Below are 18,140 nucleotides of genomic sequence, written 5' to 3' on the forward strand. Positions count from 1 at the left end.
GAATTAAAAAATTATCATTTGCCAATTATTCATGAATTAAAAATAATCAGCGCATGATGTAATACCCACACTCAGTGCTTCCTTTTTTGTCTATTACACTAAATACATTATGAAATTTAGATATTCAACGTTGAGTACAAATTATTCTACACAGTACTAAAATATAAGTAGAGACATATTGTTTAAATGACTTACTTTAATAACAATCCACCTAGCAGGAGGCTTGGATTTACTTAGTTGAGTATCGTCAAGTCTTTTCAAAGCACTATTGAATACAAACATGAATACTTATTGTACAATTAAAAAAATAAAAAATAATTCTGGAAATTTAAAAAAGGAAATATGATTTCACTATTGTTCGTTTTATAATATTATCAATACACAATTATGAATTTTTTAGAATACATTCTTTCATTTTTATTTCTTATTGTGTTAGACGGGTTTTTAATTTTCAACAAAAAAGACGACAGGTTTTTAATTGTCATTATTGCCTTTTCTTCAATCTATCAATAAGCTACAATGGAATTCTATTTCTTCTATCTTTGTTGTTGGCAAAATAAATGAAAAATAAGTGATGAGTCTGAATCCATAACTCCTATTGAGATTGAGAAAAAACAAAATTGTGATTTCAAAGCAAAAACTAAATATAACGTGACTTTATATGATACAATACAAATTTCAATAAATCGTCATTTGAAACCATGGTTTTCTAATAAAAAAAAAAAAGCAACTGCCAAGATTTTGAAATTTGAATCACTTTACAAAAATCAAAGGTTAATTTTGGTTTTAAAGTCATTGTTTCATACAAAAAAAAATTTATATAATTTGAGGTTCTAAGCCTATTCTTGGTACAAATAAAAAATAGCATGTTGTAGTTTAAAGTAATGATTTTCTAGAAAATGCACTAGTTGAAATATTTATTTAAAATTGCAAATTGAAATTAAATTTGAAAGCAGATTATACTCAGTAATAAAACAAAATCCTTCATCTACTAGTCTTAAATGTATGCGGTTAGTTAAACATAGTCAGTACTACATCTCAATCATGACCTTATAGCTTAATTTGACAACTCTAAATATTGTTTCATGCTAAAAATCATGTAAAAGTATAAAAATTAATTAATTAAATTTTGAAACAAAATATGCATACTACCTTCCTAAAGACAACATATCTTGTAGTATTTTTTTTTCTCAATCCTATTCGAGACAACAAATATTATATACCTTATTGTCCTTATATATCATTTTTCCACTAAAATGTATTTGATGCGTTTAAATAAGCTCCCTTTATTTATAAAAAGAAAATAAAAATAATGAGTTCCTTTTATTGTTGTGAACTTAAAATACTAATACCCATATATATATTCAATTTCCCCTAACTTGTATGCAAGTTTACTTATCCAGAATTAAATAATGAAAATGATTTTGTGAATTTCTCAAAGCATGCAAAGCAGTGAACTTATGATCAAGGAACTTTGTTCTTGTTTTAAACTATTTAAAAAAAAATCAGTACAATTCAAATCACTTGCATAAATCTTTATAAAAAAGAAAACATTCATGCAATTATCTCATTTTCATCTATATTTTTTTTTGGTGCAACTTTATTTAAAACTATTGTCTTTTAATTGGAAGTATCTAGAATTAATTATTTGTTATATTATACGCGAGGATTTTAATGGAAATTGAAGTGATGCTGGTGCGTGAATTCATCCATATGCTTTTCACTCCACCTTACAGAACCTTAACCAAAATTGGATTGAGAAAAAAATAACATATCAATATTCTTACACTTGTCCTTTTATGAAAACATTTTGCTCCTCTAACTCTTTAAGCAACTGAAATTTGATGTTTTCTGCAACCAAAGCTAGATGTTTTTAACAATACCAACTAAACAAGCCAACAACTTTAAAGAATCTAATTGAAAATTCCAAAACACTGAATCACAGACCGATCACAAAGCGCGAAATTAGGTTAGGGTTATAAACTTATCATCAAACAAAAGAGTAACAGAACAAAATATTAACAAACAGAATTGAAATTGAAGGAGATCTAAGCAATGAAATCAAAATTAAAAAGAAAAAGAAAATGTTCTGAGAGAGAGAGGGTTAGTACCAGGGAAGGGAATTGGGAAGGGGCAGTGAAAGGAATGCGTTGTTTATGCTCTTCTTCGTCTCTGCACCAACCAATATTATTAGCACACACATAAATACAAATGCAAAGAAAAGAGAGTGAGTGACCTTCACATGAATCGCCTTGAGGAGGAGCTTGAGGCTGCTGCATCATTTCTTTTTCTTTTTACTCTTTCTCTCCCCAAGCCAATTACCTAATATTTCTTCTTTTTTATTCTAATTTTAACCACCATTCTCGCACCCTTTTTTTATTATTCTTTCGCCAGTTTTGTTTTTCTCGTTATTTTTTATTTTTTTATAACTGAACATTAAAAATTATAAAATTAAAAATCCTTTACTCTAAAAAAATCAAAATATTCTTTATATTTTAAACTAAAACTTAAAACTAGTATAACACGCATGTAAAAGGAAGACAGTAAGACTTAATTCTATTTGCATATCAATAATAATCTATTTACATATGACTCGCATGTATCCAATCTAGCATGAAAAATATACATGATTTTTTATTTAGAACAAAAATTGAAAACTATTATTTAATCAAAATTAGAAACAAGTTTTTTCTACTCCCTCTTACAGGAAAATTTCAAAGAGAGAAATAAGTTATCAAAGATAAAAATGGAGTGAGTACATTTAATTCGTGTAACTTTAGAAAGAGTAAACTTGCAAAATTTTCTACTCCCTCTTATAGTAAAATTGATATTTTGACGCAAAAAGAAATAACTTTTTACGTTACTTGTAAACTCATCCTTAAAAACAAGGTTAGTTTTGTCCAAAATTTCATTAAAATAACTTTTGAAAATTTTTTTTATCACTATTTAAATATTTTTTTTTGTTTCTTCTTTCCTAAATAAATTTTTTAATTAAATTTATTAACAAAAATTTCATATAATTAACAAATGAGGTTAAAAATAATAAAACAAATGACAAATGTAATAAAAACAAATTACATGCGGATTATAATTAACTCTAAATTTAAAGACTTCAAACATAATTTTCGTGTCTCATGAAAATATTTTTATTTTTGTTCTGAAATTTTTTGAAAAAATAATGAAAATATCATTTTTTTTAAAATTCTACAAATATACAAGATAACTATAATGATTTAATTATTTAAATTAAACCACTCTAGCATATATTTTTAATAAATCAAATTAATATATACAAATATTTTAATTACTTAAAAAAATTTAGTTTAATTTTTAAATGCTTACCTCTTGAATTCGTTATTTTTTATTAATTATTATATTTTTTTAATTAAAATATAATTAATAACTAAATATATGATTTTTTTAAAAAATATATAAATAATTTAGAAAAAGATTTATATTAACATCGGTTATTTGAAAACCGATGTCGTTAAACACTTACAACATCGATTAACAGAATGAATTTGACATTACATTGGAGGAAAAAGATAATGTAAATATTTGTGAAAGTTCATTATGGTACAACTTTTCTAATAATACTGTGTTCAATGAATTCATCAACCAATTACAAAAAGAGGTATGTCTAATTTTGAAATTAAAATTTCGTTTTTGTTAAATTAATTCTTCCATTATTATAAACTTCAATAATATATATATATATATATATATATATATATATATATATATATATATATATATATATATATATATATATATATATATATATATATATATATATCTTTTAATCATATATAATATTATTATTATTTCTTAAATAAGCATTATTTTAATAATGATTCATAGCTTAGAAGTTATTATCTTCTTATAGCTTATATAAGTTTGTAATGTTTTTCTTTTCCTTCAATGTTTACATTAGTAGTGTTATAAATTTTATTTTTTATTATCTTTTTTAATAATTTTATATCTTATCCTTTCTAATTGATTTAATACACTTCCCCACTGTTTTGACTTTTTAATAAATAGTTTATCTTTAAAAATATAAAAGATTTTAATGTTAATACAAAATTGAAAACTATAGTTATGTAAAAGTATTTTTCTATTCACTCAAAAAATGGAATTTATACAAAATATATATAATGGGTTAAACACATGGTTTTAGTCCATGTAATTATATTTTTATTATTAATTTTCATATTCACAATTTTTAAAACCTGAAAAATATCTATATAATCACTTGGTGGTATGTAAATATGTCATGTCACATGTTGATTTAAAAAAGTCTTTGCATGACAAGACTAAATACAAGGAAAAAAAAAAAATTATGAAGACAAAAAACTGGTGTACTAAAATCAAATTCAATCATAATAAAACAACTTGGTAAAGTTAGTTTTGTGTTTTAAACACTAAATCTGGGATATTAGTTTTGAAAACTGTATAAAAAGATACTCTTGCAAACATATGTTACATTGAATCCTTAAATGGAAACCCATCATATATTTTCACACTTTAAAACTCTGTTAGATCTTCATGAATATCTTGTAAAAATTTCAACTGTGTATTTTTTCATCTTTGTTTTTTGTTATAATTGTGTATTTTCATTTATTCATAGTTTTTCACATTTTTTAACTAGAAAGAAGAAAATCAATCTCCTTTAACTATGCCTGAAGTCTCGACACATCAAACAAAGGTATGGTATACATTGAGTCCTAAAATGACACTGCATTATTGCATACTTGAAATTTCAGTTTTTATTCTTATGTTATGAATATCTTTTTTCAAAGTTTTGTACCTTATACATATATATACTTTTTTAATTATAAGTTTAGACCGAAACCCCATCAGGGAGGAAAACTTCAAGGTCAAAAGGAGTAAGATGCCCCTAACTACTGCCTAAATGGGTTGATAAAAATTGGAACGTTGAATACAAAAAGCAGAAAAACAGTAAAAGGGTTGATAAGGTATGTAGTCAGTAGTTCAATTTAAAATAAGAAAATTAGTTAATAGTATTAAAATAAATTAAAAAATCCAATGAAAAAATAATTGATACATCTGTCTTATACAATAGACATAAAATTTAAAAGTGTGGTAAATGAGATGATAGCCGAGAATAATGAAACATATTAAAAAAATTGCAACGCAAATATGACAAAACTAATGATAATCTAAAATATGTTGTGCATGATACATGTCTTCTATTTCGGTTATTTGTTAAAAATAGCCAAAATTTCTATTGGACAAAATCCTTTCCAATAGTTGGATTGTGCTAATACCTTTAGCACGTCTTCGTCATTTTTCAACTCTGTTATTTTATATTCAATTAAATTTTCTAGATACTTAGCATGACCTGGTTGTCAAAAGAACAATCGCCTGTCCAATTATGATTCAGGAATTCCATAAGGGGGAACCCCTATAGGTGTAACTTACTTGATTAAATCCTTGAGTTTATCCATGCTACATCCTGAAGGAATGTCAAATCTTATTGGATTTGTTCCAGTGAAAGAGTAACCCAAAAACCCACCTTGGCATGGTATGTTCCACTTCCCGTTGTAATACATAATTGCATCATGAGTAGGAGCGATAGTGGATTGATGCAGGTTGAGTATAACATCCAGTGTTCTATTGATGGTACATAATAATTCTATAGGGCCAACACACGAGTATTTCTCATTGCACATTAACATTGTGTAAACATCATCATCATTTTTCAATTGTAGAGATTGAAAAAAATATTACTGACCTGCATCTATGAATGCTTGTTGGTAGTAGATTTCATCCACTAATTGATTGTTGGTTAGTTGAAGGGTGTTATGCATTCTACACTTAAGTGTATCAAAAGAATAGTCATTAGGAACTCGCATTGGTGTTGGAGTGAGACTTTGAAATTAAACACCAGTTTAGTTATGAGTGATTGATCCATTTGGAAAAATGAAGGCTAATCTCGAGTTAGCAATGATATGACTATTTTTTTCTCCCAAAAATGACATATACTAATAAGATTGAATTTGGTTTATGAAGGTATGTTGTGTGAAATTGTGTGTTTGTATTAAGTGTGTTTTGTGTTATTTATAGTTGTATCAGCATTTTGCCACGTTGATGTGTATTGGAATCCAATGTTTATTTTTCACTAGTAATTGATGTAGCAGACGTCCATTATAATTTCAAAGTGAAAAAAAAGATTCTGAGTTATCCATGTAATTGATGTAGTAGACGTCTATAATAATTTTAAGAGTGAAAAAAGAGATTATGAGTTGTCTATTTCATGTCAGTTTTGTTGATGAGATATTTAATTTTTTAGAGACGTGTGCAAATTGTAGAGTGTTGTTAATTTGGATTGTGATTTTTCCCTTGTAATTAATGCAGCAGGCATCCATAATAAATTCAGAGTGAAAAAAAAGATTATGAATTGTCTATTTCATGTTAGTTTTGCTGGTGAGACATTTAATTTTTAGAGACGTGTGTAAATTACAAAGTATTGTCAATTTGGAACAGTAATTTTTCCTTTGTAATTAATGCAACAGATGTCCATGATAATTTTCAGAGTGAAAAAAAAGATTATGAGTTGTCCATTTTATGTCAGTTTTGCTGGTGAGACATTTAATTTTTTGAAACAATGTAGTGTAAATTGCAAAGTGTTGTGAATTTCGACAATTATGTTACCATGCTATCTACTACAGTAGAAGTGGGTAAAGTGAAAATTGCTAACTTAAATTTAAACAAAAAAATTATGTCATTACGTAAAGTGATAACTGAACACGGACATAAAGCACTACATGAAAACCTCAAATAAAAAATAACTAAGACATGAATGATCCGTAGATTACCAATCCCATTTGAATATTGTTTCGTGGGATGGAGACATGTTACTTCCTTCGGGTTTGGAAGAGGAGTCAGTATCACTATCACAGTTTTTGGCCCAACAAGTTTCGTATTCATCTGATAAGTCCTCAAGATTGGAGGTTAAGCCATGTTGGTTGCTTGGTGGGTTATTATTGTCACATATTGTGACAAATAACTCCACAAATGATAGTGATGGATTGTTGTAAAAAATATTGAACATTTGTCGAACATCAGCATCATCTCGCAGAATAAAAAATGTGTACATATAACGTTGTCCTGACTCAAATATAGGGCACTGAAAATGAAGATGTTGGATATGTTGTTATGGTTCAATGTTTATTTTTTGGTGAACAAGTCCAAGTAATTGTGTAAAGGTTATGGCCTTGTTGACCATGAAAGTTTTTGTGTTGTTACTAACGAAGGTGGTGTCCTCATTAGTGTTGCAGATTTGGCCGTTGTAGTAAATACAAACATATGCAGTTGGGTGACACATTGTGGTAGGGATTGAGATGAAAAATTGAAAGTGTTACGAATGTCTTTAGCTGTAGTGGTATTTATAGAATTTGCTTATAGTTGGGCGAGTCACTAATTAACTGTGCATTTAGATGAACGGGTAAATGAACACTTAAGTATATTTGCAAGGTCCATAATGTGCAAATTGCATAGTGTTGTTGGTGAGGCATTTAATTTTTTAGAGATGTCTGCAAATTACAGTGTGTTGTCAATTTGGACTTTGATTTATCTCTGGCAACTGATGGAGCAGAAGTCCATTATAATTTTCAAAGTGAAAAAAGAAATTCTGAATTATCCATCTCATGTCAGTTTTACTGGTGGGACATTTAGTTTTTTAGAGATGTGTGTAAATTGTAGAGTGTGTCACGAATATATATTTTTTGGATTCTTTGACGTTCAAACTATGGAAAAAGTGTGTGACCAATATCATTAATGTGTTGGACATAATTTTAAAAAAATGCAGAAGATAGGCACTTAAGCATAATTGCAAGGGTCCAAATCATAGTTCTTTCGATTTTGTGCTTCTATTTTGAGGTGTTTGTCCATGGAAATGGTGCACGATATTTTTTTTGGATTCTTTGACATTCAAACTATGGAAAAAGTGTGTTACAAATATCATTAATATGTTGGACATAATTTTAAAAAAATTCAGAACATGGACACTTAAGCATAGTTGCAAGGGTCCAAATCATAGTTTTTTCGATTTGGTGCTTCTATTTTTGAGGTGGTTTTCCATGAAACTGGTGCATGATATATCTTTTTTTGGATTCTTTGATGTTCAAACTATGAAAAAAGTGTGTCACGAATATCATTAATGTGTTGGACATAATTTTAAAAAAAATGCAGAAGATGGACACTTAAGCATAGTTGCAAGGGTCCAAATCATAGTTTTTTCAATTTTGTGCTTCTATTTTGAGGTGGTTGTCTATGAAAATGGTGCACGATGTATTTTTTTTTTTTGGATTCTTTGGCATTCAAACTATGGAAAAAGTGTGTCACGAATATCTTTAATGTGTTGGACATAATTTTAAAAAAATGCAGAACATGGACACTTAAGCATAGTTGCAAGGGTAAAAATCATAGTTGATGAAACCATTACAAGGGTACTTAAACATATTTGATCCCATTATCACAACATTTTATACTTCAATGACCAAGACATCCCACAGGGTGGTGGATGTTGATTACGTCACGGATTTCTTCTTTCCTGTATGACTGGTTCTCCCACGTCATAATGATGTTATTGTTCTATGTCAGTATATTCAATATGGGTTATTGTAGTTGAAGAACTTTGTCCTTATTCTCCAAACGAATATGATGCCGTTTAATTTGGTGTATTCAAATCGATGCCAAATAAATTGGTCATCCTCTCATGCTTGGTTGCACTGACTGACTCGCCAGTTCGATCAAAAGTTTGATGAACAGGTGAAGGAGTACAATACATTGACTGAGGATGTGGAATTTCAAAATGTGTTTGTTCAACACTTGTCCCTGCAACATTATGGATAATTGTTGTGCGTTGATCATTTAGTTGTTATGCAACAGACAAGAACAAAGTAGTGTTTTTCCTATACCATTCCATGTACGCTGGTGTATGTGTCACTATTCCTTCAACCCATTGCCTAGTTAAAACATCATTGTGTTTGTTTTTTCAAATATTAATCCATTCCGCATGATATTCCATCCCATCACTGTAATGATTGCCTCGCATGTCAATTTGGTGAAATCGATCAAGATTCATGGGATCAATAGGGATATCTTGTTGTAGTCCAAATTGTAGCTTGACCCAGTTTGTTTGATGCCATTCGACAATCAAGAAACAAATAATTGCAGTACATGCATACCAAATGTCTATGTCTCTATATGCTTGTCTCGATAGGTGTTCTTCAAATCCTCTATATAGGACCCAAGAAAACTGAAATATATGCTAACAATACAACATTAGTAAATGTTAATATGTACATATTGATGGTGCAGTTCATGATAGTATTATACCTCATGGCTCTCCATATGATCTATACGAGATCTATATCTGACCAAGTCACCATGAGGTGTGACGCTATATTCTAATCTACCACCACTCTATCTGAAATGTAAAACATACAAAACCAGTATTCATTGTAATGTTATAATACACGTCATTGAAATTAAAAATTTAGATTTCGCTATATGTAAATAACCTTTTAGCCAGTGGATAAGTTGTTTCGGGTCGTATGACTCTTGGTGCAATAAAAGGTATGCGGTACCAAGCCCATGACTGCAATAGTATGACACAACCACCCATAACTTTACCGACCTTCGATGATGCTCGCCATAGTTCTTTATACAGGTTTGCTAAACAAGCGGAACCCCAACTATATTTTTTTATGTTGTTCAAATCACGTAATAGGTTCAAATATATTAAATGAACTCTATTTCCAGATTTATCAGGAATTAAAACATTGTTAATCATGTACATTATGTAAGCTCTACACCTGCATTGTAGTTTGTGTGTTGTTGGTTCTTTAGGCAATGGTGTACGCAAGATGCTTAGCAACCATGTTAGCTTCAGTGTAGCTCCTTTATGTGCATTTTCGGGAGGGACTTCCCCTAGTAACTCATCACATAAATTATCTCAATGTAAGAAGCTAGGTCCAACCATAACACGACCATCGACTCTAATTCCTAGATGTAGTGCAACATCTTCAAGTGTGATGGTGCACTCTCCCTATGACAAGTGAAAGGTGTGTGTTTCAGGCCTCCATTGTTTAACCAATGCAGGATCAATTCTACACTGTTTGATTAGGGTAATATGTTGGAACCCGGTACACGATAATAATGGTAAAATTTGTGGTTCTGGTTCAGGTATTGTATGGTAATAGGAAGTGATTAAGTTGTTAATCGTAGTACGTGAACGATGAACGTGTTGATGACACAATAGAGGTTTATGAGCCATGACAATGATGTCAAATGGTAAACCAAGTACAAATGATATAAAATTTGATGTTGGGTGATGTAAATGTGGTATTGACATGCACCTCCCATCTATTTATCATATAAACTGCATTCATATTCCAAAGCACAAATACACTTTATCTCATTATAAGGCCTCGAGATTCCAAAGCACATTTATAATTTGTCTCATTGTAAGGCCTTGAGATTCGAAAGCACGTTAAGAGGATTGTGCTAGTGTCATGCATCGAGATTCTAATTCATGTGAACCATGGACCCGTGATTGTTTTGATATATAAACGTACCATATCACCTAACACTTTGCATAGTTGCGTCAAATCAAATTGTGAAAGTAAACAGAGAGAGCAAGCAATGAGGTTAGAGCCAATTTATGCGTACATTTATATCAATAATGACAAGACAAAATTGTTACTATTGAATCAATGGAGCAGAAGCTGCATAATTTCCTGAAATTAGAATGTGTGGTGTTGCACACTGTTCACTCACATGCGTACGTTTACCGCATTAATGTGATTTTCAATAATCCGCATGGGCTGGACATTACACTTAATCTCATAGTAAGGCCTCGAGATTCCAAAGCACATTTATAATTTGTCTCATTGTAAGGCCTCGAGATTCTAAAGCACATTAACACGACTGTGCTAGTGTCACGCATGGTGATTCTAATTCACGTGAACCATGGACCCGTGATTGATTGTATATATAAATGCACCATATCATCAAAGATTTTGCATAGTTGCGTTAAATCAAATTTTGAGAGCAAACAGAGACAACAAGCAAAATTAGGTCAAAGCCTATTTGTGCGTATGTTTATATCAATGGTGAAATCATTCAAAGTTCAAGTGCAAATGCAGTTTTCAAAGGTGACAAGACAAAATTGTTACTCTTGAATCCAACAATGACGCTGCCAAACATAATCACCGTAATACAGTCATCAATTACAGATAATGATGTTACGCCTACAATTATTGCACTTTGGTATCATTGTCTTGTATATGAATTCAATGGTGAAGTTCAATATAGGGCAATTCAAATTATTGACAAAGAAGGTGTTTTGTGCATGTTTCATACATTTGTGAATATGACAAGTGTAATATGTATGGAACTTAAAGTTGATGTTCATAATTCATTATCACCTACTCAAGTTAATGACCTAAGTTGGACCGACATGGAGCAAAAGCTGGACAATTCCCTGAAATTAGAATGAATAATTTAACTCTCCCACCTACTCAAGGTAATGACCAAACTTTGCCACCTAACCTTCCAATCTAATTCTTTTACCTAACTTTGCCCCTAACTCTCGTAATAAACTTTCTCAGCCTATTTATAATCTGACCATTTGACAACATATCACACACAATAACATTTTCACAAAACAAAATTCAATTTGTAACTCTCACAGTATTTCCACTCATATCCCGCAAGCACCACCATGGTTCCACCTAAAGAAATTTTGATCGTCATTTATCACAATGGTCACATAGCAGACAACCCAATTTAGGGATCAGTGTACACATATGCGAACCCAATATTTATTTACATCAGCCGTTCTATTACGTTAACACAATTGATTCGGAAAATTAACAATCATCTCCCTACTCGAGCAACTGAAAAAGTTGCTCAATTGTTATTTCGTGTCCCTATTTCATTTCATCAGAATCAGACACATTATATTTCAATACAACTACTCGACAATTACGATCTCAGAGGCGCGATGGAAACAATTCTCCAAAATCCACAATTGAATTCTGCCGAATTCTATGCTGTTACTGACCTTATTCCTCAACCAAAACCATAGTCTCCACAACCCTCATGTCGACAACTACGACTACCGCCTCCACAACAATTACCGTACAACAACCTAGACCTCAATGATCCAGTATCTTCATACAACAAGCTTGAAACATAAGACCCCTTTGATATTTAAACTTCATATACACAACTATTATCCGAAAATGATTCTTTTTTTTTTTATGTCCAACAAACCTCCTTTGACCAACAAAACCATCCTTTATCCCCCTTTACGTCACCCTCACAACAACCACACACACAAACATCAAACTGAAATGAGCATCCCATCGTTAACGAAGATCGATCCCATTATATGATTTCATGAGGAAAACATGGATGATTTTAATGAGGATGAGGATCAACAGTTCTTTGATCACATCAATCACCAAAGCGATGACCAAAGTGATGACCAAAGCGATGATGATGAGGGAGTTGGAAGACCAACGACACCTTCGTCACCTCCGTTGCAATATCACCAACCTAGGTGTCCAGTAGACTTCAACTTTGACCACCTACCACACTACATTGATCGACACCATTTCGTTCAGAAGCAACATAATGTACAACCACCAACCAGTGCACTCGAGGTTGGCATGACCTTCGATGAAAAAGCACAATATATTTGAGCAGTCAAAGAATACAACATCAGAAATCATTTTGATTGCAGAACAATTTACTCTAACCAGAGAATGCTAAACTTGGTGTGTAAATCACATGAAAATGGATGTACATGGAGCTTAGGCGCATGCAATTCAAAGAGGTATAACAAATGGATTATTAAAAGTATTAGAGATCATCACACTTGTCTCGAGCCAATACTCATACAAGATCATCAGTAACTCGACAAACACGTCATAACACAGATCATCCAACCAATTGTCAAAACAAACCCAATTGTCTCCATCAAGACATTGATTGAAAAGATCAAAACGTTCATGAATTATACCCCATCCTACAAAAAGACATGGTTAGCAAAGGAAGGAGCATTGGAGATTATTCATGGAAACTAGGAAGAATCATATGCCAACCTGCCAAAACTTGTGGGAGCTTTGGAATCTTGTGTTCCCGGGACTGTGGTCGCTGCTCAAACAGAATCCGTGTATGAGGGAGGAGAAATCGTACTGGGCAAAAGAATGTTTAAACGTGTCTTTTGGTCATTTGGTCCATGCATTAATGGGTTTGCATATTGCAAACCCATAGTACAAGTAGATGGTACATGGCTTTATGGAAAGTATATTGTCACACTATTGATAGATACAACACAAGATGGAGCTAACCATATCTTCCCGATTGCCTACGCCATTGTAGAAAGGGAGACAACTTCAGTTTGGGGGGGGGGGTTTCTAAAGAATTTGAGAAGACATATTACTCTGCAAATTAACATTTCTCTCATTTCAGATAGACCCCCCCCCCCCCCAATTATCAGTGCCTACAACAACCCAAGTAACTTATGGGTTCAAGACACATCCCATTTCCTTTGCGCCACATTGAACAAAATTTTCTTCATGGAAACTTAAACTGCAAATATTTAAAGAAACCACTCATGCTGGCTAGTGAAAATCTATTTTATTTCTTTGTTAAACTTTACTTTCAATCAAATTTCATAACGTAATAGATTGATTGAATATTTACAAGTTACGCATACACGGAGAAGATGCACTGGCGACATCTTGGGAATATCCGTGCGAATAAGACAAGTGCAGCTGAATGGTTTGATCAATTACCCAAACAAAATTGGGTACAATGCTTCGGTGAGGGGAAACATTGGGGACATATAACAACCAATTTGTTTGAGTCTATTAATTCCATGTTAAAAAAACACAAGACATTTGCTGGTGTCATCGTTGGTTAAGGAGACATACTTTAAGACCACACAACTCTCTGCTATTAGAGGTCGACAAACTCAGGTAATGATCAACTCTGACTCACGATATTCTGAAGTCGTCGTCTCTGAGGTAATGAATAACAGTCAACAAGAATTAAATACACATATTATAAATGAATTCGACACACATAATCACACATTTATTGTAACAGAGACTTAATCCCCACTTCAAACACCCAGACCACCATGAAGGTTTAGAGTAATGTTACAATCCCAAGAGTGTGATTGTGGTGAATATCAGGCTAAACATGTACCGTGTTCTCATGCTATGACTGCCTGTAAATCTGTCAATGTTGATCTTATGAACTATGTGTTGCCACTATTCACTTTACAACACATTTTGCACGTCTACGACAACTCCTTTGATTTACTACCATATGAACCAATGTGGCAAGAATATGAAGGAGATCAGTGAGGTCCTAACCCAAGGAGAAAGAGGATTGTAAAGGATCATCCCGTTTCAACTTGCATTCCTATTGAGATGGACGAAGACAAAAATGAACGAGAAAGTAGAAAAAACGTGAAATTTACCGGCAACATGATCATAACAGAAACAATTGTCCTAACATATCTTCATCTTATGTTTTTCATTAGCCAAATGTGATTGTTTAAGTATTTTATTGATAATGTAGTATAATATTCTTCTATAAATAAATTTTTAAACAAAAAGTATTATCATTTTTAATTAAATCTAATGACAAACAAACAAATTATATTTAGTAAAATAATAATATTAAAAGTTTTAATTTTTTTACTAAAATAAATATATTATTAGACAAAATTCAGATTTTTTTTAAAAAAAATATTCACCTAAAAAATATCTTAAGTAAATTAAATAATATAAAAAATAATTATATTTAATAATATCATTTTCTTATTAAAAAAATTAATTTAATCAACTCTTAAAAAAATTAAAAAATTAATTTAATAAAAAAGTAATTTTAAAATCAATTAAAAATATATTTATATAATATAATATTTATATTTTTTTAATAATTTAATAAAAACAAACCTCAAGCACAGGAGTTGGAGTGACCAAACCCGATTTTCTACCTGTAGCCAAAACTAATATAGGTTGGGAAAAAATTGGAATAGATATATTGTGGGAATTTTGGGAAAAAGAGTGTGTATATTGGTAAAAAAAACCTTCAAGATAAAGTACCTATTTATGAGTATATTTTCTTAGTCCACAAGTTCTTTTATGAAAACATTCAAGTGAGAAAATTAAAAAACGTATTCAGGTGCCGAAAGTCAATGCATGTTGGTGCAAATCATTAAGATTTGGACAAAAGAATTAACTTTCTTGTGAGCATCGGTTCAAATTTCCTTGTAGTCGTCCAAAGTTTACTTGATGGATATCTTTCATCAATTAAATTTCTTAGCCCCCTAAAGGTAATTAAGTAACCGAGTTTTTTTAAGAAACCAAAGCAAAAGCAAAAGAAATTATTACTGATAATGAGTATAAGTACCGAAACTCAATCGAGGATACAAGCAAGCAAAGTTTTCCACGAGCAGAGGATTTAGAAATTTTTCTTATTGGATACTAAAAATAAATTTTAATATTTTCACAAAAGTAAAATATTACAACGTATTACAAAATATATTATATCATGATAAAAGAAATCTAAAATACTTAAATTTTTACAAATTTAAATTGTCCTATATATATTTTCACACTATATAAAAATGTTTTATGATTTTGTCATTTCGAATACTATAATTGTCCTCCACAGGACATATCCTTCCTATGCATTCCCGCTTTTTTAACTGTTATTATCCCACCTTTCTTTTTTGTTTTTATGTCTTAGTTCATTTCCCTTGATTCTTCTAATATTTATTTTATTTTGTTTATCTAAATCGTACATATGTATTTTTTATCTTATCAGTTTTTTTAATTTATAATAAATATTATTATTAGTTTTGAGATGATACATGAAATGATGTCTTTTATGTAGTATGTGGTGTGTTTTTTTGTCACTGGAACAATAATAAGAATTGGGTTAAATAGTTTGAGTTTGAACATATAAATTTTGTATTGATTGTGTTATGTTTATTTGAACTTTTAAGTTAAAAAATCCAATGGAGATAATATATAATTTTTTATGAAGATAATTATTTTAATATAGATTAACAAATAAGGTCGGCGCAATAGCCACAGCAAATACCCTGCATCCGCCCATGTTTCCACCTATATATGAACAAAATGACAAAAATAATATAGATTAGCCAACTTCTACAAAGAAATGATATATTTGATGGTATGATAAGTAATATTGTTGCTAATGAGGGGAAAAAAGAAATGATATATTTGATTGTACAAGGTCATGATTCATGAATATAATTAAATAATCAAAAATCTTTTGGGGATGATTATTTTTTTTGTTTTCTTTTTACTTTCTCCCATTTTGATAATTTTGTTTTTTTCATTCAAATACATTATTTGTGGGATAAATCATTATTCAAAATTTCATTGCAAAAAAGTGAATGTTTTCAAAGATAAAGTTAATTATCCAATACCTAATATTGTATATTTTTTATCCCATTATTTTCTTTTTCCATTTATTTTTTTACCTTTTTTATTTTCCTAGTGGGCATCCCTTGGATGATTGAATAGAAACAATGACAATTTTGGAAATGGTTTCTTATATTTCTTTTTTATATGACCACCAATTTATTAAAAAAAATATTTTGTAGATTTATCATCATAAAGAGAAAGGTTTTAGGTACCGATCTCTCCCAAGAAGTTAAGAGATATGAAAAATTTGGAATTCATACGAAACGCAACAAAACAAAACATAAGTTGTCTCTATGATATCCCGCTACTATGATTCCTATGAATCCTTAGGGTGTGTTTGGTTTGCATTTTCATTTTCTATTTTCATTTCCTGTTTTCATTTTCTGAAAACTATTTTCATTTTCAAAAGATTAGAATTCTGAAAATATGTTTGGTTTGACTTCTTGTTTTCTGTTTTCATGAAATAAAAATACTGAAAATTTATGATATATTGACTTCTTGTCTTTTTGTATTTTTAGATTTGCTTAAAATTACATTCATTGTTACCACAATTTCATTTTACTCGAAATGAGTTTTTTGTTCTCAACTGAAAACACTGAAAACGAAAATTTATTGTTTTCATTTTCTGGTTGTTTCCTGTTTTCATTTTCACTGAAAATGTTTTCAGAAATCCAATCAAACACATTTTCATCACCGTTTTCTGTTTTCAGTGAAAATGAAAACAGAAAACAATCAAACCAAACACCCCCTAATATCTTGGAGATTATGATTCTTATCATTAGGAATTAATTATTTGTATCGTTTAATTGTAAATTAGCATACAAACAAAAGATGATTATGTTGGAGTCTTATATTTATATTTGTATTAGTATTTGTATTAAATATAAAGAGAATCTTCTCCACTGGAATTTCCTTCTTTACATGGTACCAGAACTCTTTCTTGAACCTAAGACCATCAATAATTCTAATCCCATGAGTAAAATGAGTAAAATGTGGTTGATGGTATAAGGATGAGACAAACCATATCTCCCTATGACATTACTGAAGTGAATTAGTCGGGCATTAGAATGAAATTAAATATTGACTTTTTACTGATTTGGATATTTTTTTCACAAACACACTTGCTTCTAAATTATTTCTCTAGCTTTTCTGCTTACAAAATCAAAAAAACTAATAGGAGTACTTTTATGTCATATTACAAGAACTTGGATTAACTTAAAAGTTCAATGAAAAATCACTAGGTAGACTTGTTGGTTACTATTTCACAACCTACTCACAGATGATACAAAACCTATTATTTATAATTTCTAACTTTCACTTGATTGCACAGAGTTGGAGTTGCTTTTGAATGATAAAACAATTTTATAAAAAAAAATCCTTGATTAAGAATCAAGTTAAAGTTTCTTAAAATAGGTTTTTGTAAAAATAGATTAAGTGTATAACAACAATAAATTGAAAGCAACAAGAAAGTGAACAACACACCAAGAATTTACACTTTTTTTTTTATCCAACTCGAGCTATGTCCAATCCCTACATTTATAGGATTTCTACCAAAACCAAAGATCACATGATATTATTTCTTTCTTGAAGCCTCCACAGGCCACTACAACTAGGTACTATTTCTTTCTT

General features: G+C 30.3%; 1 protein-coding gene across 1 annotated transcript in view; it reads right to left on the reverse strand.

Moving 5' to 3' along the window:
• Positions 1-2,307, reverse strand: part of LOC102664952 (uncharacterized) — an 8,588-nt gene extending 6,281 nt beyond the window's left edge. The window contains exons 1-2 of the mRNA XM_006603813.3: positions 2,237-2,307; positions 2,112-2,172 (exon numbers count right to left, since the gene is read on the reverse strand). Coding sequence (XP_006603876.1) covers positions 2,112-2,172; positions 2,237-2,282 — 107 coding nt within the window. The 5' untranslated portion in view covers positions 2,283-2,307. The remainder of the gene's footprint in view (positions 1-2,111; positions 2,173-2,236) is intronic.
• Between the last annotated feature and the right edge of the window lie 15,833 nt (positions 2,308-18,140).

Source organism: Glycine max, chromosome 19 (assembly GCF_000004515.6).
Source record: "Glycine max cultivar Williams 82 chromosome 19, Glycine_max_v4.0, whole genome shotgun sequence".
In the NCBI taxonomy this organism is placed as follows: Eukaryota; Viridiplantae; Streptophyta; class Magnoliopsida; order Fabales; family Fabaceae; genus Glycine; species Glycine max.